At 40.8% G+C, this 24119-nt stretch overlaps 1 protein-coding gene across 3 annotated transcripts in view; it reads left to right on the top strand.

The window, feature by feature from the left end:
* The first annotated feature begins 822 nt into the window (after nt 1–822).
* The window catches only part of LOC140736179 (aspartate aminotransferase, cytoplasmic-like), a 58054-nt gene continuing 34757 nt past the window's right edge, over nt 823–24119 (top strand). For 2 of the 3 annotated variants that reach the window (XM_073062060.1, XM_073062070.1), the window contains exons 1-7: nt 823–1110; nt 5621–5802; nt 7452–7575; nt 11579–11688; nt 15808–15912; nt 17597–17747; nt 18734–18899. In XM_073062060.1, the coding sequence (XP_072918161.1) occupies nt 993–1110; nt 5621–5802; nt 7452–7575; nt 11579–11688; nt 15808–15912; nt 17597–17747; nt 18734–18899 (956 nt within the window). In that variant the 5' untranslated portion in view covers nt 823–992. The remainder of the gene's footprint in view (nt 1111–5620; nt 5803–7451; nt 7576–11578; nt 11689–15807; nt 15913–17596; nt 17748–18733; nt 18900–24119) is intronic. The other variant, XM_073062079.1, reaches the window with a different exon arrangement.

Below are 24119 nucleotides of genomic sequence, written 5' to 3'. Positions count from 1 at the left end.
TTTTGTGTTTGATCCTTTTTATAAATCCAGATTAGAGAGTAGATGGAGTCCGGAATGCGCTGCTGAGGCGGTGGTGGAAGCAGAGACTCACAACATTTAAGAAGTATCTGTACAGGTATTTGAATAACCAAGGAACAGTGTGCTTCGAACCTAATGCAGATGAATCGATGGGTGCAGGTAGGTTGAACTGTCCAGTCCACTTGTTGATATACAGTTGTTGGCTGGCTATCCATCCCATAGGATGATGATGGTTCCTTTCAGTCAGTTAGTGGGGTTTGATATGTGTGTCTTGGAGTGGCTGTACAGGCCGATCTTTGACAGGCACTGCTTGCCACATACTTGGCAGGTGAGACCTGGAGGGGCAGCAGGAGCAGAAGCTCTGTTGTAGCGCTTCCTGTGTCTTTCCTCTGTTGCCTCTGTGAGCTTGTTCTCAGCATCGTCCACACAGTTGTTAACTATTAATGCAACCAATAGGAAGGAGGTATACATGTAATTCTGAGTTGCAGGAAGTATGGGATACAGAGAGAGATGATGAGAGTTAATCTAAGGGAATTGGGGGTGCAGGAATTCACATTAAAAGGGATGCTGGGCATGGGTGAGAGAGCACAGGTTAGGGTATTTTTAGCTTTCTTAAGTGGTACAGGGGTTTTTTATAGGGTATGATGGATAAACAGGAATAGGGTACTAGGATGGCCAAAGATGGGAGGATAAAGTGTAGGTTAGGGTATGTGTGTGTGCGATTGGATTTAGAATGTGAATCTATCGCACACTCCGGAACAGGTGGTGGCGGTAATGCACCATTAAGCTGGGTGCCAACCGCCGTAAGACAAGACGGACAGAGAGAGAGCGAGGAAGGAGGTATTGTGCGCAGCGTAAGCCCGTGATCACTTTCAACCGAAAGGCCGAACTGTAAGAGAGCCGGAGCTGATTGGACGGGGCACCAGCGAGGCGGGATTTCCGCGCATCTCGGGTTACCGTGGAGATGCGGCAAAATGGCGGGCCTATCGGTGTTCGACGATACTCCAATGCTGGCGGTGATGAAATACAAGGCGCTAAACAACGTGTTCAACAGGGACCCGAGTCCGCGAAAACTCTTCCTAGGGAACCGAGGTGGGGGTGGGGAAGGTGGAAGAAGAATGGGGGAGGATAGGAGTGATGGGGCAGGGTAAAGTGAAGGTGGAGGAAGTTGGGGTATGGAATTGATAGGATTGTGTAACTTGGAGTCGTAGAGTTTTACAGTGGGAAACAAGCCCTGAGGCCCAACAGGTTCATGTCAACTTGTGTCAATATTGTCAACTAAAGAATCGGTTTTGACTTCCTGTGACCTTGAAGACATTGGAGACCCAGAGAAAACAAACTATTGGTTTTTTTTGAAGTGTGGCTACTTGATCAATTGATCTGTATTTTCCCATCGTTGCCCATTTATGCCGATTGGACAACACACACACAAAATGCTGGCAGAGCTCAGTGTTATGTATTTAATATTTCAGTAATATTTGAGTAATCTTGTAAATATATTGTTTGATTAAGCATTCTTGTTCCTTTAACTAATTCACTCTGGGTTATATGTATAAGTATATGAATTGCATATATCATCGCGCTACCAGGCGATACTAACGTGTCTTGCTTAAAGTAAACTCGAAGTTGGAACAGCATTTCGGACTCCCGTGCCTTCCTTTGAATTAGTTTATTCTTTTGAAGTTATTGTTTGAAGGTTTAATGTTTGATGGTGATTGTAGTGATGACTTGCAGCAGACTGAAAAGCTTGAGCATGTAGATATTAAGAAAGAGGATGTGCTGGAGCTTTTGGAAAGCATCACGGTCACCGGGACCGGATGAGATGTACTCCAGGCTGCTGTGGGAGGCAAGGGAGGAGATTGCTGAGCCTCTGGCAATGATCGTTGCATCATCAATGGGGATGGGGGAGGTTCCAGAGGATTGGAGGGTTATGGATGTTGTTCCCTTATTCAAAAAAGGGAGTAGAGATAGCCCAGGAAATTATAGACCAATGAGTCTTACTTCAGTGGTTGGTAAGTTGACGGAGAAGATACAGAGAGGCAGGATTTATGAACATTTGGAGAGGTATAATATGATAAGGAATAGTCAGCATGGCTTTGTCAAAGGCAGGTCGTACCTTAGAGTCTGATTGAATTTTTTGAGGATGTGACTAAACACATTGATGAAGGAAGAGCAGTAGATGTAGTGTATATGGATTTCAGCAAGGCATTTGATAAGGTACCCCATGCAAGGCAAATTGAGAAAGTAAGGTGGCATGGGATCCATTGCTTTGTAGATCCAGAACTGGCTTCCCATAGAAGGCAAAGAGTGGTTGTAGATGGGTCATATTCTGCATGGAGGTCGGTGACCAGTGGTGTGCCTCAGGGATCTGTTCTGGGACCCTTACTCTTCGTGATTTTTATAAATGACCTGGACGAAGAAGTGGAGGGATGTGTTAGTAAAATTGCTGTTGACACAAAGGTTAGGGGTATTGTGGATAGTGTGGAGGGCTGTCATAGATTACAGTGGCACATCGATAGGATGCAAAACTGGGCTGAGAAGTGGCAGATGGAGTTCAACCCAGATAAGTGTGCGGTGGCTCATCTTGGTAGGTCAAATATGATGGCAGAATATCGTATTAATGGCAAGACTCTCGGCAGTGTGGAGGATCAGAGGGATCTTGGGATCTGAGTCCTTTAGACACTTAAAGCTGCTGCGCAGGTTGACCCTGTGGTTAAGAAGGGATATGGTGCAATGGCCTTCATCAACTGTGGGATTGAGTTTAAGAGCCGAGAGGTAATGTGGCAGCTACGTAGGACCCTGGTCAGAGCTCGCCTGGAGTACTGTGCTCAGTTCTGGTCGCCTCACTACAGGAAGGATGTGGGAACCATAGAAAGGGTGCAGAGGAGATTTACAAGGATGTTGCCTGGATTGGGAGCATACCTTATGAGAATAGGTTGAGTGAACTCGGCCTTTTCTTCTTGGAGCGAAGGAGGATGAGAGGTGACCTGATAGAGGTGTACAAGATGATGAGAAGCATTGATCGTGTGGCTAGTCAGAGGCTTTTTCCTAGGGCAGAAATGGCTAGCACGAGAGGGCACAGTTTTAAGGTGCTTGGAAGTAGGTACAGCGGAGATGTCAGAGGTAAGTTTTTTACACAGTGGTGAGTGTGTACAATAGGCTGCCGGCAATGGTGGTGGAGGCAGATACGATAGGGTCTTTTACGAGACTCCTAAATAGGTACTTGGAGCTTAGAAAAATAGGGGGCTATGGGTCACCCTAGGTAATTTCTAAGGTAAGGACATATTTGGCACAGCTTTGTGGGCCGAAGGGCCTGTATTGTGCTATGTTTCTATATTTCTAAAAGGTCATAGGTTAAGTGAAAGAAGAAATATTTAAGGGGAACTTGCAGTCGATCTTCTGGTGGATATAGGCTTGATTGCAATATTTATAAGAAGTTTGGATAAGTACATAGACAGGAGGGGTATGGAGGCTGTAGTGGAGGTGTGGGTCGATGGGACTAGACAGGATAACTGTTCAGCACAGACAAGATGGGCCAAAGGGCTCGTTTCTGCACGGTTGTGCTAAACAGAGACTGGCAGCTGAGCACTCAGATCATGGTCTTAAATCTTAGAATTATTCATGGAGAGGGTATTACTTTGGAAAGAAATTGGCAAAATGGTTTGAACTGCTTGAAAGCATGTCCACCAAATGGTGGGGCTGTAAACACCAAGAGATACAAGAGATTGGAACAAGTAGAAAAGAGAGCCTGGAAAGTAGAGCTAGAATTTTCAGAAGGCTGTTAGATGCTTCTAGAACTGGAGAGGTGAGAAGGTGAGGGTACAATGGGATAAGTACAAGGGAACATTTTAAGTGTCTGTACGGGGTTACTGGACGATAGCTTGCATCCAATGTAAGTCAACAAGTATGGTAAAGAGATTTAGAACATAGAACAGTATGGCACTGGAATAGGCTCTTCAGCCCACAATGTTGTGCCAAACCAGCTAAAAAGAAAATCAAAAACACCCAAACACTAATCTCTCATAATTACACAATGTCAATATCTCTCACATTCATGTACCCATCTAAATGTATTTTAAAAGTTTCTAATGTATCTGCCTCTTCCACCATACTAGGCAGCTCATTCTGGGCATCCACTGCTCTCTGAGTAAAAACCTTAGCCCTCACATCCCCTTTGAATCTGCCTCTTCTCACCTTCAGTGTACGCCCTCTGGTATTAGATATTTCAACCATGGGAAACAGATACTCCCAGTCTACTCTATCTATGCCTCTCATAATGTTATGAACCTCTGTCTGATCTCCCCTTAGCCTCTGCTGCTTCAGAGAAAACAATTCAAGTTTATTCACCCTCTTGTGACAGCACATGCTGTCTAAACCAGGCAGAATCCTGGTAAAAGCAAGGATGTTATGTTGAGATTTTATAAAGCACTGGTGAGGCTTCACGGAATATTGAGAGCAGTTTTGGGCCCCTTAGCTGAAATGGGAGAGGGTTCAAAGTAGGTTCATGAAAATGATTCCAGAATTGAATGGCTAGTTATATGAAGAGCTTTAGATGGCTCTGGGCCTGTATTCACTAGAATTCAGAAGAATGAGGGTTGACGTAATTGAAACCTATCAAATGGTGAAAAGCCTTGATAGAATAGATGTGGAGAGGATGTTTGCTATGTTGGGAGAGTCTAAGACCAGAGGACACAGCTTCGGAATACAGGGTTGTCCTTTTTGAATGGAGATGAGGAGGAACTTCTTTAGTCAGAGAGTGGTGAATTTGTGGAATTCTTTGCCACAGGCAGCTGTGGAGGCCAGGTGTTTATGTATATTTAAAGCAGGTTGATAGATTCTTGACTGGCTGGTGCATGAAAGCATATGGGGAGAAGGCAGGAGATTGGGTCTAAGAGGAGAATTGGATCAGCCATGATGAAATGTGAGAGCAGACACGATGGGCTAAATGGCCTAGTTCTGCTCCTAAATTTTATGGTCTTATTGTTTAAACCTCTTCTGCACCCTCTGCAAAGCCGCAAAATCCTTCCGATAGTGGGGCGACCAGAAATGTATGCAATACTCCGGAAGTGACTTAACCAGAGTTTTATAAAGTTGCAACATAACCTCTTGACTTTTGAACTCAGTGCCTTAAGAAGGTATTCCATAAGCCTTCTTAGCTACCCTACTGACCTGTGTAGCCACTTTCAAGGAGCTATGAACTTGGATTTCAAGAGCTCTCTGTTCAGCAACACTGTTAAGGACCTTGCCCTAACAGTATACTGTCTCCTTGCATTTGGCCTACCAGGGTGCAAAACATTACACTTATCTGAGTTAATTTCCATCTGCCATTTCTCTGCCCATATCTGCAAATGATTTGTATTGCGCTGTATTCTTTGCCAGACTTCTACCTTATTCACAACTGCAACAATCTTCCTGTCATCTGCATAACATGTCTTACAGACACTGTTGAAGTCTGAAAATAAGAAGCTAATTATTTAGGAAGAACAAGACATTTTTTAAAGATTGATTTTCAGAAAATGGAACCAATGTGGCCAAAAGTAAGGTGAAGTTTAGGATGAATACACCAAGGTCTTTTACAAAATGAAGTTATTGGTGTTTTCAGAATACTATGAGGATGATGGACAGTGTACAGTACTGCACGTGGTGAAAAAGGTTCAACGCCGCATCATCAATGATATAACATTAAATCATGAATATCTACCTGATCTAGGACTCTCAGAATTCAACAGGGCAGTTACTGCTTTATTACTAGGCAAAGACTGCACTGCTATTGTGGAAAGGAGGGTGAGTTATTCATTTCAGTTACTGTTTTAACAGTTTTTTCAATAATTGATATGACTGTTAAATTGCCAACTCAAAGTTCAAAGTAAATTTATTATATAAGTATGTATGCGTCACCAAATACTACCTTGAAGTTCATTTTCGTGCAGGCATTCACAATAGAACAAGGGAATATGATCAAATCAATGAAAAACTACACACAAAGACTAACAAGCAATCAATGTGAAAAAAGATGACAAATTATGCAAATATAAAAAAATACTAATACTAAAAAATAAATAAGTAAACAAATAATACTGAGAATATTAAGTTCTGGAATCCTTGAGAGTCAATAGGTTGTGTACAGTGGTACTTTCAGTGTTGTGGTGAGTGAAGTTATCCCCTCTGGTTCAACAGCCTGATGGTTGAAAGGTAATAACTGTAACTGTACTTAGTGGTTCAGGACCTAAATCTTCAGTAACACCTACCTGATTGTAGTAGTGAGAAGAGAGCAGGGCCTGGATGATGGGGATCCTTGATAATGGATGCTGCTTTCTTGTAGCAGCGCTCTTTGTAGATGTGTTTCTGGTTGGGGAAAATCAGATAATTTTGTGGGTCCACACTCGTCTAAGAGTGTCTTTATGAAGTCTTTGACAATGTGATGTATTCATTCTGGTCCTTTGAAGAGTCCTCTAACAATAACACTAATTCTTTGGATGTATTGTCTGATTTATAAAACAAAGTTGCCAAATGTAATTTTTAAAAAGATTATTATTTTGAACAAGAGTGCTGATGAAGGGTCTTGGTGGCCTGCTGGGTTCCCCCAGCATTTTGTATGATTATCATTTTGAATGAAGGTTTTTTAATCTGGAACTCAGAATCAGGTTTAATATCACTGACATATGTTATGAAATTTCTTGTTCTGTGGCAGCAGTACAATGCAATATATAATAAAAGCTATAAATTAGAAAAGGAAATATACATAAAAGATTAAGTAGTAGTGCAAAAACATTTAAAACCGTGCACAGGAGTGTAATTTCTCACACTGGTATACTGCAACTTATCTCAAGACAACTACATACACAGTATGGATATTCCTCTGTGTTCCATTGAATCAATCAAAATGAATTTTGGAAGTGTAACATCAAGCACAAATGTTATCATATTGCATTATCTAGGAGAAATCTCTATCCTTACAATTCCCTCATGGAAGCAACGTTAATCAAAGTTGATTATAAAAAGCTGTGTGTGGTGAGCTGTAAGTTTACATACTGATATTTGTGCTTTCAGCACTCAAGCACCATTTTCCAGAATTCTCTTTCTAACACCTAACCAATTCCCACTGGCTCTTTGAACCCTATTACCTTGCCATGCTTTTGATAACCTCTAGTCTTTAGCCTCAATGTCTCATTATATGCCATTAATAAAACAACTTTTGATTGCTTCAGGGTGTTAATGTGACTAATTAAAGCAAAGATATTTTGACTTTGTTCATTGATCCAATCATAGGAAAACTAGTGGTTGCTTTAAATGTGGTACTTTAAACTATCAGAGGCTTGGGAAGTGTATTGTCTTAATGGTGGATGAAGACTACATAGGAAGGTCTCCATAAAATGGGGATAAAGGCTAAGAAAGTCATTCAGATTTCTTATTGTGTCTTCAATATCTCTCAGGCTGATAGTATACAGGTACCTGGAGGCAAAAGTGCTTTGTTCATCGGTGCCCAGTTTCTCCGTAAGTGGTACAACATGATCTCTCCTAAGACAGCTAGAGTGTATGTCTCCATCCCTTACTGGGGTGAGTCTGTCCTGTCCTTACAAGTGGTATTTGTGTTTTATTTTGTACTTTTTTGCCTAGTTGGTTATTCAGAATGCATCTTCATTAATTGGTTTTATTTTTATTTGTCCATTATTATAAAGATCATATGTTCATATAAAATTAACTTGCCTTTTGTCAATCCATTTTAAGTATTGTCTGTGACAACAAACAAAGCAATGGAGAGTGCGCTTTCTTCCAAACTATGAAGTTGCATTTCAGTCCCTGAGCATATATTTGGACAGGATAACCAGCTGATGGCCCAGAAAAAGGCAGGAGAGCTGCTGCAATAGAGTTCAGACACTAAGTCAAGGACCTGGTCGCCTTCTCAAGCAGACACATAAGACCACATGGCAGAGTTTGACAGCCAAATGAGTTATCTTCAGAGTCTTGGGACATTCTTTATTCTTTATTCAACATCAGTAAGCAATAGATTGTCATACTTCTCTTCCTGTTGCTGTTTGTTGGTTCCTACTGTGCACATTGTTTGCAATATTTCATCTCAGAGGTCCTGTGCTTCTCTGATGGAATTTCTGTCAGTCTCTTCTGTTTTACTCACCTCAGTATTTTCCATTTCCTTTCTTGACATTGGTAAGTTACTGACTAAAACTCATATCTACATTATTTCCTTTGTCCATCCATTCCTCTGCCACCCACTACATTATAAAATCAAACTGCTTTCTCACCCCACCTTCCTGCTGCCTTAACAGGGATATAGTTCCTCTTGTCATTACTTACTACCCCATGAGCCTCCGCATTCTCTGCAACTTCCTCCATCTTCAGTGGGATCCTATCATCTTTACCTCTCAACCCACTCTACGCTTTCTGCAGGGATTGCTCCCTCCATGATTCCCTTGTCCATTCGTCCCTCTCCACTAATCTCCCTCTTGGCACATACCCCTGCAAGCAGCTGAAATTCTACACCTGCTCATTTACATCCTTCTTTACTTCCACTCAGGGGCCCAAACAGTCCTTCCAGGTGAGGCAAGACTTCATTTGTGAATCTGTTGGGGTTGTCTATTGTATCCGGTGCTCCCAATGAGGCCTCTTCTACATTGGTGAAACCCAACCTAAATTGGGGAACCGCATTGTGGAGTACCTCCACGCCATCCGCCAAAAGCAGAATTTCTTTGTGGCCAACTATTTTAATTCCTATCCCCATTCCTATTCTGATATGTCGATCCATGGCTTTCTCTTTTGACAGACAGACAGACATACTTTATTGATCCCGAGGGAAATTGGGTTTCGTTACAGCCGCACCAACCAAGAATAGTGAAGAAATATAGCAATGTAAAACCATAAATAATTTAATAATAATAAGTTAATCATGCCAAGTAGAAGTAAGTCCAGGACCAGCCTATTGGCACAGGGTGTCTGACACTCCGAGGGAGGAGTTGTAAAGTTTGATGGCCACAGGTAGGAATGACTTCCTCTGATGCTCAGTGTTACATCTTGGTGGAATGAGTCTCTGGCTGAATGTACTCCTGTGCCTAACCAGTACATTATGGAGTGGATGGGAGTCATTGTCCAAGATGGCATGCAACTTGGACAACATCCTCTTTTCAGACACCACCGTCAGAGAGTCCAGTTCCACCCCCACAACATCACTAGCCTTACGAATAAGTTTGTTGATTCTGTTGGTGTCTGCTACCCTCAGCCTGCTGCCCCAGCACACAACAGCAAACATGATAGCACTGGTCACCACAGCCTCGTAGAACATCCTCAGCATCGTCCGACAGATGTTAAAGGACCTCAGTCTCCTCAGGAAACAGAGACGGTTCTGACCCTTCTTGTAGACAGCCTCAGTGTTCTTTGACCAGTCCAGTTTATTGTCCATTCATATCCCCAGATATTTGTAATCCTCCACCATGTCCACACTGACCCCTTGGATGGAAACAGGGGTCACCGGTGCCTTAGCCCTCCTTAGGTCCACCACCAGCTCCTTAGTCTTTTTCACATTAAGCTGTCACATCACGAGTTCACGTGTCACGATGAGGCTACTCTCAAGGAGGACGAGCAGCACCTCATATTCCGTCTGTGTAGCCACAACCTAATAGCATGAACATAGATTTCTCCTGGTAATTCTTTCCTCCCCCCTTCCCTCTTCTTCCATTCCCCAGTCTGGTCTCTTACTAGCCTATTGCCTCCCCTAGTGCCTCTCCTCCTTCACTTTCTCCCATGGTCCATTCTCGACTGTTCTCAGATTCTTTCTACAACATCCCTTTACCTTTCCCAATCTCATGGCTTCATCTATCGGCCTCTAGCTTATTCTGGCACCTTCTCCCTTTCTTTCTAGTCCCAATGAAGGGTCTCAGCCCAAAATGTCAACTGTTTGTTCATTCCCATGGATGGTGCCTGACCTGCTGAGTTCCTCCAGCATTTTGTATGTGTTGCTCTGTTCTCTCTGCTTCCTGATTCTGATGAAGGTTTGTTGCCTGTTTCTTTCCTGCACATGTTGTTCATAGCATTAATATTTTCTCTCACATGTCCAGCATCTGCTGCCATTTGATGTTAATTTATCAAAGAAATGTGAAGTACATTTTAACAGAAAAAAATATTTCACTAACTCCTTTCTCAAAGCAAACATATTTCTGTATTGATGTGAAGATCTTCAATTGGATATTCACATACATTTCCTATTGTGGAAAGTGACATTGAGGCCTGAACCAATGATCTGAAATAAGCATTCCAATTCCACTATGACAGTTATGCAAAATGATTTACACTACAAATCTGGTATAAGAAGCTTGTATCATTAATGGCAAGCATGCTATAAAAATATAGGTTCACTTATTTAAGGTAAGTAAATCTGTTGATTTTACTGCTTTTACCTAGTTACTGAATTAACCACTATGATAGCTTCCACCTTGAGCACTTATTCAAGAATTAGGGTTACTTGTCAAGCTAAATAATGAGCTTCCCATTAACATCCATATCAATAAGAACATTTTGGAAAAAATACGCATAAACACAAATCATTAGTGCAGTCATTCCAACAGAGCACGCATCAGACACCTTCAAATTGCTCTTCAGATCACATACCATTCAGACTCTGAAATATAATCACCTTTCTGAAATTGTCAAAGTCTTACAGCTCTTGACTCAACAGCATCCTCATGACAAAAGCTACAATTGGTTAGGAAGAGAGCTTGCCAGATTCTTCTCAAAGGCAATCAATGCCTGTCCTTCCCAAATCTTGCTAATCAACAAAAGCAGAAGTTTTGTATCGAATACAGTGCAGGGATAGGCCCTTCAACCCAGCATCTCTGTGCCACTCATGATGCTAATCTACACTAATCCCATCTGCCTGAGTGTGATCCATATCATTTATTCCCTTCCTATTCATCAATCAATCTAAATGCCTCTTTAACATGACTATTGTATCTCATCCTAGCATTTATTTTTGTATGGCACTGTAAGCACCTACACTCTGTTTAAAAAAAACTTGCCTTGCACATCTTTACATTTTCTCCTCCCAATTTTAAACTATATCTTCTAATATTTCATCTTTCCAGTCTAGGGTAAAGACTTTATCTATGCTGTTTATGCCTCTTATAATTTTATATTCCCTCTACCAGCTTGGTCCTCAGCTTCCAAGGCACCAGTGAAAAAAATCTAAATTTGTAATATCTCTCTTTATAACTAATACCCTCTAATCCAGGCAGCACCCCGGTAAATTTTTCCTGTATGCTCTGCAAAGCCCCCTCATCCTTCCTATAATGTGGTGACCAGAACTGCACACCATGCTCTGGGTACAGCTGTAACATGATTTCCTGACTATCTTACTCTGCACCCTGATGCTGTAGGCCTTCTTTACCACCCTATCTACTTGTGCTGCTACTTTCATGGAGTGATTACACCCCGAGATTCCTCTGTAAATCATGCTATTTACTGCGTTATGGATATTTATGTAGCACATTGTTAGTTTTGTTTGTCCCTGTTGATTTCCAAAAGGGAATAAATTTTGTTTGCTTTGTTTATGTAGAGCATCATGCATCTGCCTTCTTTAAAGTTGGATTTGAAGTTTATAGCTACCGTTACTGGAACAATGATAAGCTTTGCTTGGCTTTGCCCCAGTTACTGGAGGACCTTGAGGTATGTGAAACCATTATCAGGATCCTGCAGATGGAGATCATATTGTGAACCTTATTAGTTACAGCATTCCCACATCTTTCGGCTTAAAAAAGATTTGGATTGAATATATGAAACTGGTATATTCAGAGAGTGATATAGTTATGCAGCACAGAAATAGGTTTGCTGATGACACAAAGGTTGGGGGTGTTGTGGATAGTATGGAGGGCAGTCAGAGGTTACAGCAGGATATCGATAGGATGCAAAACTGGGCTGAGAAAGGCTTATGGAGTTCAACCCAAATAAATGTGAGGTGGTTCATTTTGGTAGGTCAAATATGATGGCAGAATATAGTATTAATGGTAAGACTCTTGGCAGTGTGGAGGATCAGAGGGATCTTGGGGTCCGAGTCCATAGAATACTCAAAGCTGCTGCGCAGATTGGCTGTGTGATTAAGAAGGCATACAATGTATTGGTCTTCATCAATCATGGGATTGAGTTCAAGAGCCGAGAGGTAATGTTACAGCTATATAGGACCCTGGTCAGACCCTACTTGAAGTACTGTGCTCATTTCTGGTCACCTCACTACAGGAAGAATGTGGAAATTATAGAAAGGGTGTAGAGGAAATTTTCAAGGATGTTACCTGGATTAGAGAGCATGCCTTATGAGAATAGGTTGAGTGAACTTGGCCTTTTCTTGGAGCGACGGAGGATGAGAGGTGACCTGATAGAGGTGTATAAAATGATGAGAGGCATTGACCATGTGGATGGTCAGAGACTTTTTCCCAGGGCTGAAATGGCTTGCATGAGAGGACACAGTTTTAAAGTGCTTGGAAGTAGGTACAGAAGAGATGTCGGGTAAGTTTTTTACGCAGAGAGTGGTGAGTGCGTGGAATGGGCTGCTAGCAATGGTGGTGAAGGCGGATACAATAAGGCTTTTAAGAAACTCTTGGATAGGTACATGGATCTTAGAAAAACAGAGGGCTATGAGTAACCTGAGGTAATTTCTAAAGTAAGTACATGTTCGGCACAGCATTGTGGGTCAAAGGGCCTGTATTGTGCAGCAGGTTTTCTATGTTCTAAGATCTTTGGCCCAGCCCATACATGATGACCAAGATGCCCTTTAAACTATCCCATTTACCTGCATTTTGGCCCTCTAAAGTTTCCTACCCATGTGCCTGACCAAATATTTTAAAAAATGTACTGTAATTGTATAAACCAGGGGAGAATAAAAGAATAAACCAGGGAAGGTAGTGCACCCGTGGCTGACAAGGGAAATTAGGGATAGTATCATGTCCAAAGAAGAAACATACAAATTAGCCAGAAAAAGCGGCACACCTGAGGACTGGGAGAAGTTCAGAGTGCAGCAGAGGAGGACAAAGGGCTTAATTAGGAAAGGGAAAAAAGATTATGAGAGAAAGCTGGCAGGGAACATAAAAACTGACTGTAAAAGCTTTTATAGATATGTGAAAAGAAAAAGATTGGTCAAGACAAATGTAGGTCCCTTACAGTCAGAAACAGGTGAATTGGTCATAGGGAACAAAGACATGGCAGACCAATTGAATAACTACTTTGGTTCTGTCTTCACTAAGAAGGACATAAATAATCTTCCGGAAATAGTAAGGGACCGAGGGTCCAGTGAGATGGAGGAACTGAGGGAAATACATGTTAGTAGGGAAGTGGTGTTAGGTAAATTGAAGGGATTAAAGACAGATAAATCCCCAGGGCCAGATGGTCTGCATCCCAGAGTGCTTAAGGAAATAGCCCAAGAAATAGTGGATGCATTAGTGATAATTTTTCAAAACTCCTTAGATTCTGGATTAGTTCCGACAGGTAGGTAACCAAAACTACATATGATACTTCAATTGTGATCTAATTATCCATTTAAGGTGATGGAGGAAAGTCTAGGGGAGATTTCAGAGATAGGGCTTCTTATGTTAGAGTGGTGGGTGCCTTGAATGCACTGCCAGGGAAGGTGTAAGATTCTGTGCGGTGTACTGTTCTATGTAACCACTGCTTGTACAGCTGTAATATTATTCCCAAATCCTTGGGTTCAGTTCCACAGCTGATGAAGGTGAGCAATGCCATACATTTTCTTCATCACCCTGTCTAACTGTTTTGCAACTTGCAGGGAACAATGTACTTATATACCCCTAGGTCCCTGTGTCCATCAGTGGTCCCATAACTATGTCATTTATTGTGTTTGCTCTGGTTTGGTTTAACTTCCCAAATTACATTATTTCACATGGGTTTGAGTCAAATTTTATCTTAAAATTCTTTGCCCACTTTACCAGGTTCAAGCAGAATCAGAGGCATTGATGCTATCCAAGGCATCAGGCCTCATTGAGCTAAATAACTTATTGCTGTACTTCATCTCTATTCTAAAAAATGCTAAGAAAGTTATGAAAAAAACTGTTAAAATCCTTAATGGTTTACTCAAAGCAATGAAACTCCACAGTTTCAGATGTTTTCTTTCTGGGCTAAGAGTTGAGGAATGCAAACTAAATTGCTAAAAAAGTCTTCATGCTGCCAAGCCAGTAAGGGGTTGGGCAGATGACCAAAGGCTTAATTTAATGAATGCCTTTAAGGGAGAAAGAAAGATGGAGAGGTAGAATGCTCTTCCAGGCATTTTCTCAAGTTGGAATTGGGAATGTAGAAGAAGCTGGAATAGGATGAGCACCCCATTTAAGGGTTGCAGTCTGGAGCAAATTACAGGATTTTTTAAAAGTACATATTCAATCCTGGAATCTAAGCATCACTCTCAAGGCCACTGTTAATTGATCATCTCTCAATGCCTTTGAATTGAGTAACTTGCAAGGCCATTTCAGAGGTATTTAAGGGTCTACCACACTGGTGGGTCAGACTTGATGAGGTATTGGAGCAGCTTTTCTCGCCTCTAAGACATTTTTTTACAATAATTCACTATTTTACTCAACATTATTATTTGTTATTATTTTCTTTTTAATTGGTAGAATATTTACAGAAATTAAATTATTAGATAGATAGATTATTATACATAAGAACATAAGAAATAAGAGCAGGAGTAGGCCATCTGGCCCATTGAACCTGTCCCACCATTCAATAAGATCATGGCTGATCTGTCCGTAAACTCAACTCCATCTACGTGCCTTTTCCCCATAACCCTTAATTCCCCTACTATGTAAAAATCTAACTGTATCTTAAATATATTTAGTGAAGAAGCCTCAACTGTTCCCCTGAGCAGAGAATTCCACAGATTCACCACTCTCTGGAAAAAGCAGTTTCTCCTCATCTCTGTCCAAAATCTTCTACCCTGAATCTTGAGGCAATGTCCCCTAGTTCTAGTCTCACCTACCAATGGAAACAACTTTCCTACTTCTATCTTATCTATCCCTTTCAAAATTTTGTATGTTTCTATAAGATCCCTGCTTATTCTTCTGAATTCCAGAGAGTATAGTCCCAGGTGACTCAATCGCGCCTCATAGGTTAACCCTTTCATCTCTGGAATCAACCTGGTGAACCTCCTCTGCACTGCCTCCAAATCCAGTATATCCTTCCTAAAGTATGGAGACCAGAACTGTACACAGTACTCCAGGTGCGACCTCGCCAGTACCCTGCATAATTGCAGCATGACCTCCCTGCTCTTGATTTCAATCCCTCTAGCAATGAAGGCCAACATTCCCTTTGATGATGGGATCAATTCTCTTACCAGTAATTTAATTACTGTGCCAACACCTAATGCTAAAAGATGCAGGACCAGAAGAATTTGAAAGCAAGTGATGATTTTAAAAATGAAGGAATAGCTACCGGTAGCCAATGTAGGTGAGCAAACACAGACATGGAGAATGCAATTACAAACAAGAGAAAATATGCAGATGCTGGAAATCCATGCAACACACACTAAATGCTGGAGGAACTCAGCAAGCCAGGCAGCATCTATGGAAAAGAGTACAATGAAACATTGTACTCTTTTCAATAGATGCTGCTTAGACTGCTGAGTTCCTCCACTATGTTGTGTGTGTTGCATAGACATGGGGAAACCTGATGTGCAAGTCAGACAAGCATAGCAGAGTTCTTGTGGCCTCAGAGTTACAAAGTGTAGGACAAAATGTTGTGTCATGTCCATTAGGAAGGCATCATGGGTCCTTTCTATTCTTTCATCAGAAAGCTCCTGATTACTCCATAGTGTTGTTAAACGTTGTAGCTCATCAGCCAACAGCAATTGATCCAACTCCAGCTGAATGGATGCAGATCGCAGAGGTCATGAAGGTGAGGAGTATAATGTTAAACAATGGTGGTGTAGTGTATCCTACAGCATTGCTAAATTGAATTCCTTTCTTATATTGGTTTTAGTGCTTAATTCATTTATTCCGATGATGTATATAGTATATAGGAAGAGTCTGATGGAGTTACTTTGCAGGAACTGATTGATGCTTCCAGAAAATGTGCATAGCTGCAGTGCTCTAAAGTAATACCAATAATCACCCATAACCTTCTCTAAGGTATTACCAATAATTATTCATAGCCTTTTCTAAAGTGTCAGTGCTCTAAAGTATTGCCAATAATCATCCATAACCTTCTCTACAGTTAGTTGATGAATATAAATTGTTTATATCCAAAATGATGAGACTACTTATGAATAGTTTTAAGAAATTCAGTTTTTATAACATAATCTAAAAATGGTTAAGCTACAAATAATAGTTTACATAAAGATTTCCTCCATTCTTGTTCATCAGTAGTCACTAAATTCATTTGTAAGCATATGTCATCATTGGCAAAACAATGAGCTAAGGAGGGATATAGAACAGTAGGGCACAGGCTAGGCTCTTTGGTCCATGATTTCTCTAATGCCTTTTGCTTGCACATGACACATATCCTCTAGTTCCTGTATATTCATTCTTATGCAAAGCTTCTTGAATGCCACAATCGTATCTACTTCCACTACTACTTTGGCAGCACATTCTAGGCACTCACCACTGTGTAAAACAAAACAAAAGCTTGCCCTGGACATTTCCTTAAACTTTTCACCCTCATCTTAAAGCTATGCCCTCTAATATTTGACATTTCTACCCAGGGAAGTAGGTTTGGTTTATCTACCTTATCTCTGCCTCTCTTTATTTTATAAACTATCAGATCTCCCCTAAGCCTCTGATGCTCCAGAGAATTCAATTCAAGTTAGTCCCTCCTCACTTTCTAGTTAATACCTTTTAATCCAGAAGAATCCTGGTAGGCCTGAACTAAACCCTCTACAAAGCCTCCACATCCTCTTTGTAATGGAGCACTAGAACTGCAGTGTAATCAGAGTTCTATACAACTGTATCATGAATTCCTGATTCTTATACACTACGTCCCTAGTGCAAAGAGAAGTATGTCATTTCCCATCTTTACTACACTATTCATTTGCATTGCCAGTTCCCTAAGGTCCCCCTATACGTCAGTACTGCTAAGGAACCTGATATTTACTGTATACTTCATCCTTATATTTGACCTTCTAAAGTGCAGCACCTCACACATTCTTGGATTAAACTGCAGCTGCCAATTTCCTGCCGATATATGTAACTGCTCTGGATCTTGCTGTATTCTTTTATAGCCCTCTACACCAATCTTGTTGTCATCTGCAAACTTACTAACCCTCGTATCTACATTTTCAACCAAGTAACTTAGATACATCACAAATAGCAGAAGTCTCAGTACTGATCCCTAGTCTGAGTGATATGGATGATCCTCTTCCCTTTGTTTTCCTGCCAACTGTGCAACTCTTGCGTTCAAATATTTATTTCTTGATCTCAGTCTTGAATAAACTCATTTGACCATTCATAGATGACAGATCCAAAGATATCTTCTGGATATAGAAATTTCTCTTCTCAGTCCTAATTGATCAACTGCTTAGATTATTTACCAAAGAGACAGTTGCTCTACAAGTTCTGACTAATATTTTCCCTTTTATTTTCAGAGAAAGAACCAATTTCCTTTCTTCTACTCAACTGCACAAGGCTTAGCTACGGGGGATGTGCAGAGGGATGCCTGGCCAGTGCGATATTTTGTCAATGAACGCTTCGAGCTATTTTGTGCCCAGTCATTTTCCAAGAATTTCACCTTGTACAGTATGTCCCTTACAGCCCCTTACAGCTCAGTGTCTAGAGTTAAGATTGTGGTTAGCTGTCTTTTCCTGGAAGAAATGCTTTCAGATTGAAGTGAATGTTCTCCCACCCTCCCATTGAAAGTTTACCTCAGCAACCAAAGGCATGATTGAATTTCTGTTTTTGAAGCAGGCATTAAGGGAAGTGGCAGAATGCAAATTAGTGGAAAGCCAAGAGAAAGATAAGGAGACTGAAATAAACTTTGTCATAATGAGGAGTTGGTGAAGTCAAGAAGAGCTTGTTTAGGGGCAGAAATTTGTGGTTGAGGGAGATACAGTGGAGTAGAAAAGGGAAACTGGCAATAATTTGAGAAATGTTTGTAGTATGGAAATCAAGGTTGAGGCAGATGTAAAGAGGAAATGATAATTGAGTATTGCAGATGGTTATAAATATAGAAATAAAGCCATTACTTCTGAATAGATTCATTTAAATGCTCAAACCATACATTAAAGATAATGAGAAGTGGATAGGTTTAGGAAGAAATTATAGAACTTAACTCACAGCTGAAGATTGCCAGTGTGGAACAAAAGCAGTAGAGAAAAGCAAAGAGTTGTCATAGTAGGAATAAAAGTGGATAATTCTACATGGCTTAAATAGATGTATCCCAGGCTAGCATAGAAATCAAGGAGGAGATTGTACATAGGGCAGAGAACAATGTGGTACAGAAACAAGCCCTTTGGCCCACGATGCCATGCTGTTTTAAATTCACCTTGGTTCAATGTTGTATGATCAATTCACTCCCCAACATTGTTTCCCGTTTGGTAAAGAAACATGCCCGTCTTTTGTGAGGTTTGTTGAGGCCAGTAAGAAAGTAATAGTACAGAATGGCTATTGGTATACAAGATTCTGAGTTGATTATTGGACCCATAGGGAGGAGATGTAGGGGAACGAAGTGATTCATTATAAAGTGGCCTGTCTATTAATCAAATAATTTCCATCCTTTTGTCCAGGTGAAAGAGTTGGAAGCCTAACAATAGTTACAAGGAATAATCACACTCTGATCACTATCCGATCACAAATAGAAGAACTGGCACGACATACGTGGTCAAATCCTCCATGGATTGGAGCCCATATCATAGCAACAGTTCTGAATAACCCAGCCTTCTTCACTGAGTGGTGAGGATCAGATTGTTCTAAGAGATGAGAAAGAAAATCTATGATAAAGACGCTTGTGAAGCTCACTGGTGGAATGGCTAGTTCCTGTGCTATACTGTTCTATTTTGTCTGATATGTTTAAGGGTACAACAATTGTGAGGTTAGAGGATTGTGTATGCAATCATCTCTGTAATTCACAATAGTTTCTACTATTCTATAGGATAACCTATGCCCAGTAAATTTGCACAGTATGATATTGAGCTGTAATTGATGAATAAATATTAGCTGACAACAGAAAAACTCCCCTGCTTATTTTACAAATAATGGGTGTTAATCTCTCACTGTAATATTTTCACAATGACGAGAGTGCTGGCCAATAATTTTAAACATATAACAATAACAGCACGGAAACAGGCCATCTCGGCCCTTCTAGTCTGTGCCGAACGCTCACTCTCACCTAGTCCAACCGACCTGCACTCAGCCCATAAGCCTCCATTCCTTTCCTGTCCATATACCTATCCAATTTTACTTTAAATGACAGTATCGAACCTGCCTCTACCACTTCTACTGGAAGTTTTTCCACACAGCTACCATTCTCTGAGTAAAGAAATTCCCCCTCGTGTTACCCTTAAACTTTTGCCCCCTAACTCTCAACTCATGTCCTCTTGTTTGAATCTCCCCTACTCTCAATGGAAAAAGCCTATCCATGTCAACTCTATCTATTCCCCTCATAATTTTAAATACCTCCACCAAGTCCCCCCTCAACCTTCTATGCTCCAAAGAATAAAGACCTAACTTGTTCAACCTTTCTCTGTAACTTAGGTGCTGAAACCGAGGTACATTCTAGTAAATCTTCTCTGTACTCTCTCTATTTTGTTGACATCTTTCCTATAATTCGGTGACCAGAACTGTACACAATACTCCAAATTTATAATTTATTTTTTTATTGAAGTTCATCAAACAAACATTTCCATAAGATGTATTTCAGACATTGTACATATATATCATATAATCATATATATCACAAAATCTCCACAAAGTATTTATCTGGGGTATACACTTATAGAAAAGAGTGGAAAGAAAAAACAAGCAAAAGGAAAGAACTATGTACAAATACGGAGTGATCTTTTTTTTACAACAGTTTCATTGATTTGTGAGAATAAAATCAGGCCTATGAGGCATTATGTAGTTAAACCATTTTTCCCAGTATGAATCAAATTGTTCCAGCTTATGATTAACAGATGCTGTTATCTTCTCCATTTTGTAAATGTCCATTGTAATTTCCATCCATGTATTTAAAGTTGGGCTCTCCTGTGATAACCATTTCCTAGTAAGAGTCTTTTTACCAGCCACCAACAGTATATTCATTAAATATTTATCTCTTTTCAACCATTCTTGAGGTATATATCCAAAATATATGGTCTTACTCTCCAAGGGTATTTCACATTTAAAGATGTCTTGTAGGGCATTGTGTTTGATAGTTTTTGATAACAAGGCAGTCCCAAAAAATATGATGATGATTTGCATTTTGATTTCCACAATTTCTCCAGCAAACAGGGAGGTTACCATCATAATGGGATTTCTGAGAGGGTTTAATAAAATATCTTATCAAGTTTTTCCATCCAAACTCCCTCCTTTTCTGTGAACTGGTACACTTCCATTGATACCTCCATATTATTGTCCATTCTTCCTCAGATATAATTATCCCTCCTTCCTTCTCCCATTTTGTTTTAATGTATGAAGTAGAATGTGTCTTAAGATTTGACAACCCTTTATACATGCTTGAAATGATTCTGCTACCATTATCTGAATTATATGCTTTTCTAAAGAGCTCTATCAAGCATGTATTTGCCTTGGTTACATTTTTAAGCATCTACTGCATTCTTCAATGCCCTACCATTTACCATGTATGTCCTATTTTGATTAGTCCTACCAAAATGTACCACCTCACACTTATCAGCATTAAACTCCATCTGCCATCTTTCAGCCCCCTCTTCTAACTGGCCTAAATCTCTCTGCAAGTTTTGAAAACCTACCACAATGCCACCTATCTTAGTATCATCTGCATACTTACTAATCCAATTTACCACCCCATCATTAAGATCATTAATGTATATGACAAACAGCATTGGACCCAGTACAGATCCCTGAGGTACACCACTAGATACCGGCCTCCAATCTGACAAACAGTTATCCACCACTACTCTCTGGCATCTCCTATCCAGCCACTGTTGAATCCATTTTACTACTTCAGTATTAATACCTAACGATTAAACCTTCCTAACTAACCTTCCATGTGGATACTTGTCAAAGGCCTTACTGAAGTCCATATAGACAACATCCACTGCTTTACCCTTGTCAACTTTCCCAGTAACCTCTTCAAAAAATTCAATAAGGTTTGTCAAACATGACCTTCCATGCACAAATCCATGTTGACTGTTCCTAATCAGACCCTGTCTATCCAGATAATTATATATACCATCTTTAAGAATATTTTCCATTAATTTACCCACCACTGACGTCAAACTTACAGGCCGATAATTGCTACGTTTACTCTTAGAACCCTTTTTAAACAATGGAACAACATGAGCAATATGCCAGTCCTCTGGCGCCATTCCCGTTTCTAATGACATTTGAAATATTTCTGTCAGTGCCCCTGCTATTTCTATATTAACTTCCCTCAAGGTGCTAAGGAATATCCTGTCAGGACGTGGAGATTTATCCACTTTTATATTCCTTAAAAGAACCAGTACTTCCCTTTAATCATCATTGTTTCCATAACTTCCCTACTTAATTGCCTTAACTTACACAATTCAATATCCTTCTTCTTAGTGAATATCGAAGAAAATTAATTGTTCAAAATCTCCCCCATCTCTTTTGGCGGTCCACTCTGATTCTGCGAGGGACCAATTTTATCCCTCACTATCCTTTTGCTATTAGTATAACTGTAGAAACCCTTTGGATTTATTTTCACCTTACTTGCCAAAGCAACCTCATATCTTCTTTTAGCTTTTTTAATTTCTTTCTTAAGATTCTTTTTACATTCTTTATATTCCTTGAGCACCTCATTTACTCCATGCTGCCTATATTTATTGTAGAAATCTCTCTTCTTCTGAACCAAGTTTCCAATATCCCTTGAAAACCATGGCTCTCTCAAACTTTTAACCTTTCCTTTCAACCTAACAGGAACATAAAGAATCAGTACCCTCAAAATTTCACCTTTAAATGACCTCCATTTCTCTATTACATCCTTTCCATAAAACAAATTGTCCCAATCCACTCCTAAATCCTTTCACATCTCCTCAAAGTTAGCCTTTCTCCAATCAAAAATCTCAACCCTGGGTCCAGTCCTATCCTTCTCCATAATTATATTGAAACTAATGGCATTGTGATCACTGGACCCGAAGTGCTCCCCAACACATACCTCCGTCACCTGACCTATCTCATTCCCTAACAGGAGATCCACCACTGCCCCTTCTCTAGTTGGTACCTCTATGTATTGCTGCAAAAAATTATCCTGCACACATTTTACAAACTCCAAACCATCCAGCCCTTTTACAGAATGGGCTTCCCAGTCTATGTGTGGAAAATTAAAATCTCCCACAATCACAACCCTGTGCTTACTACAAATATCTGCTATCTCCTTACAAATTTGCTCCTCCAATTCTCGCTCCCCATTAGGTGGCCTATAATACACCCCTATAAGTTTTACTACACCTTTCCCATTCCTCAATTCCACCCAAAAATAATCTCCCTAGATGAGCCCTCGGATCTATCCTGCCAAAGCATCGCTGTTATATTTTCTCTGAGAAGCAATGCAACACCTCCCCCTCTTGTTCCTCCGACTCTATCACACCTGAAGCAATGAAATCCAGGAATATTTAGTTGCCAATCACACCCCTCCTGCAATCATGTTTCACTAATAGCTACAACATCATATTTCCAGGTATCAGTCCATGCTCTAAGCTCATCCACCTTTCTTACAATGCTCTTAGCATTCAAATAAATGCATTTAAGAAATTTTCCACCTCTTACTCTCTGTTTATCACTAACGGTGCAAACAACTTTACTATCTTCTTTTTCTTCCTTCTCCCATACATCTGTTCCTACACTCTGGTTCCCCTCCCCCCTTGTATCTAGTTTAAATCCACTGGAGCCTCTCTAGCAAACCTACCTGCAATAATATTTGTGCCCCTCCAGTTCAGGTGTAAACCGTCCCGCCGGAACAGGTCCCACCTTCCCGGGAAAATTGCCCAATTATCTATAAATCTGAAGCCCTCCCTCCTGCACCAAGTCTTCAGCCATGTGCTGATCTGCGCTATCTTACTATTTCTAAACTCGCCTGCACGTGGTACTGCTAACAATCCTGAGATTGCTATCCTAGAGGTCCTGTCCTTTAACTTGGCGCCTAACTCCCTAAACTCACCTTTCAGGACCTCCTCACTCTTCCTACCCACGTCATTGGTCCCTACATGGACCACAACATCTGGCTACTTACCCTCCCTCTTGAGAATACTGAGAACTCGATCCGAGGTATTGCGGACCCTGGCACCAGGGAGGCAACAGACCATCCGGGATTTCAGATCTCTTCCACAGAACCTCTTATCTGTCCACCTAACTATCGAATCCCCTATCACTGCTGCTCTCCTCTTTTCCCTCCTTCCCTTCTGAGCTGAGAGTCCAGCCTTGGTGCCAGAGACGCGACCACTGCAACTTGTCCCTGGTAGGTCGTCCCCACCAACAGTATCCAAAACAGTGTACTTATTGATGGGAAAGGCCACAGGAGTGCTCAGCTCATCTGTCTAATCCCCTTCCCTCTCCTGACAATCACCCAGCTACCTGTCTCCGGACTCTTAAGGGTGACTATCTCCTTGTAACTCCTGTTTATTTCTGCCTCTGCCTCTGCCTCCCGAATGATCTGAAGTTCATCCAGCTTCAGCTCCACTTACAGTTCCTTAACATGGTTTGTCAGGAGCTGCAGCTGGATGCATCTTTTGCAGGTGTAGTCATCAGGGACAATCGTGCTTGCCCTGACTTCCCACATACTGCAAATGGAGCACTCAACTGCCCTAACTGCTGCCTCAATTACCTACTCCTAAGGTAATTAAATTAATTAAAGGAACTTACCCGGCCTTACCTCACTTGGAGTGAAGCTCGTCCTCAGCCTCTGCTCACCAAAGCCTCTCGAGCCAAGGCCTTCCTACTCTATCTCCTGCTACACCGTCGCCCGCTACTCTGTTA

Source organism: Hemitrygon akajei, chromosome 1 (genome assembly GCF_048418815.1).
Source record: "Hemitrygon akajei chromosome 1, sHemAka1.3, whole genome shotgun sequence".
In the NCBI taxonomy this organism is placed as follows: domain Eukaryota; kingdom Metazoa; phylum Chordata; class Chondrichthyes; order Myliobatiformes; family Dasyatidae; genus Hemitrygon; species Hemitrygon akajei.
Note: the sequence above shows the minus strand (reverse complement) of the source record. Positions and strands in the feature narration are given on the sequence as shown.